This window comes from Lithobates pipiens, unplaced genomic scaffold (genome assembly GCF_037356315.1).
Source record: "Lithobates pipiens isolate NorthernLeopardFrog02 unplaced genomic scaffold, aLitPip1_a1.2 Scaffold_23, whole genome shotgun sequence".
Lineage (NCBI taxonomy): Eukaryota > Metazoa > Chordata > Amphibia > Anura > Ranidae > Lithobates > Lithobates pipiens.
Window position 1 is genome coordinate 20,181,056 of NW_027507785.1, and position 2,450 is coordinate 20,183,505.

The window sequence follows — 2,450 nt, forward strand, 5'->3', positions numbered from 1 at the left end:
TTTTGGGATGGCTCAGAGCCATTCCAAATGGTCAGTTCCAGCAGGTTGAAGGAAAAGAAGAGCGGCTATTTCAAAAATCACTGGACCAATACACTGGCTGCGTGGGCACCAGTGCTAGGACAAGAAGATGCCAAATGCGCACCCCACCAAGCATATATTCCCTTTGCAAGCCAAAATGCTCCCCAACCAAAAATTCCCCCAATCCCTTCCTTCTGAAATCCCCAACCCAGCACAAATCTTTGCCCCCATAACCCCCCCCCCACCAGCTCAAATCCTTTACCCCTTCAAATTTCCCCACTGAGCATAAATCTTCTCCCCCTTTAAATACTCTCTCCTACCACAAATCCTCTACCCAAAATTTCCCTTCCTAGCACAAATCCTCCCCCCATCATCCCTACTAGCACAAATCCCCTCCCCCGAATTCCCCTTCCTAAAACAAATCCCTCCTCCTAGTAAAAATCCCCCCTCCCAAATCCCCTATCCTAGCACTAGTTCTGCACATTCTTTGCTGGGAGGAGATAGGGGGTGGGTGAACAACACGGCACAGTGCCGATCCAGCAGTCCCAACCCAGGAGAGCTGCAGTGCCAGGAGGAGGAGCTGCTCCTTCTAGCTTTTCTCCTCCATCACTAAGCCGTACAGGAGTAGTGAAGCTGCTGTCACTACTCCTTTCAGCTTGTAGGTAGGAACTCTCCATGGATCGCCCCTTACCCCACACAATACCACTGCGCCCTGGGAAGCCTCCCCTCCTGCCCACCCCGTGTCCCAGCCTTGGTGAGCACTGACAGCTCATCACCCACAGAGGTAAGTACAGCAGGGACCAGGGTGTGGGGAGGGTGTACAGTGTTAGTTCACATTTTAATTTCTTCTGACAGCGTGAACCAACCCTTTATTGTTTAAATATGTGAACAGAAAAATCTTGTTAGGTTTTATCGGGAATGAGAGGGTTGTTCCTCATCATTCTGAGACATGGAGTAGTCATGGGCCCCCAATCTTATCCTGATTATAACTAAGCGAATTCCAATTTGTGAAATGCGTTAATCTCTACCAGGTCTGCATTGATGTCATGATGTCTATGGTGTTGTCTGATGATTTTTATCTTTGGTAAAGTCTTCACTTTTGCTTCAAACCTGTGAGTGCCGTCAAACTTTTATCCTGTTCCAGTGGCCCCCAATCTTACATTGAGCACCTGAAGAGTCTTTTGGTGGCATTCTGCACATCCTGATTCCTCAGAGTATAAATAAAAGGGTTTAGCATTGGAGTCACCACAGTAAAAAATATTGCGGCAAAGCGATCGACTTGCAGAGACTCCTCAGTGATTGGACGCACATAGGTGAATATTGCCGTGCCATACAACAAAATAACCACCGTCAGATGCGATGCGCAGGTGGAAAAGGCCCTGAGTCTTCCCGTGGAGGAACGGATTCGAAGGAGGGCAGAACTGATGAATATATAGGAGAGGAGAGTCAAGAAGAAGGAAATCATGACTAAGGATCCTGTCACAATTTCTAGTAAGTAGGCATTGAGTGTGGTGTCAGCACACGCCAGTTTAAGCAATGGTTTGATGTCACAGAAGAAGTGATTGACTCTATTAGGACCACAGAATGAAAGCTGAGCTGTGAATAGCGTATGCATTAATGAATGTAGGAAACCAATAATCCAGGAGCCAAGGGCAAACAAGACACACATCCTCCTGTTCATTATCCCACAGTAATGCAAAGGTTTGCAGATAGCCACATACCGGTCATAGGACATGGCCGTCAGAAGAAGAACTTCAGAGCTGCCCAGAAAGTGAAAGAAATGCATCTGAGCCAGACAGGCCATCACTGAAATCACCTTGTGCTGGGTCCGCAAATTCTGGAGCATCTTGGGGACAGTGACGGAGGAGAAGCAGATATCAAAGAAGGACAAGTTCCCCAGAAAGAAGTACATTGGGGTGTGCAGAGTTTGTTCTAGAATAACAAGGAGTATAATGAAGGCATTTCCTATGAGGTTCAATGCGTATGTTATCAGGAACGTTACGAAAAGGATCCTCTGCAGTGATGGCTCCTCTGTCAGCCCCAAGAGGAGAAATCCATCTACGAAGGTCCAGTTTTGTGAATCTGGTGACATCTGACTCATTTTCCATAAATATTCACATGAAACCACTCAACCAGGACACTGGAATCTCCAATGAGACAGCTGAAACAAGAGGGACAAGTGACCTGACTGCTGTAGGACCATGACATTAAACCATTAATAATAATAATAATACTTTTTATTTTTTCATGAATTCTTATGAATTTTTACTTTTTATCAATTTAGTTATTAAGTTCTCACCGGACTATTTTTCATTTATTGGACTTTTTTATCACTTCACTGGGATTTTTTGAATTTAAAAAAAAATGTCCCTTTAAGAATTATGGGTGGAAGTGACGTGTTGACATCACTTCAGCCCTGCAGTGGTATGGAG

General features: G+C 45.3%; 1 protein-coding gene across 1 annotated transcript; it reads right to left on the minus strand.

Moving 5' to 3' along the window:
- Window positions 1–272: 272 nt before the first annotated feature.
- LOC143926873 (olfactory receptor 12D1-like) lies at window positions 273–2,175 on the minus strand. Its single transcript, XM_077450913.1, has one exon. It carries the CDS (start codon window positions 2,117–2,119, stop codon window positions 1,175–1,177), a length of 945 nt encoding a protein of 314 aa, XP_077307039.1. The 5' UTR covers window positions 2,120–2,175; the 3' UTR covers window positions 273–1,174.
- Between the last annotated feature and the right edge of the window lie 275 nt (window positions 2,176–2,450).

Excerpts from the sequence above, each read along its gene's own strand:
- LOC143926873 (XM_077450913.1), bottom strand. The coding sequence starts at position 2,119 with ATGAGTCAGATGTCACCAGATTCACAAAACTGGACCTTCGTAGATGGA.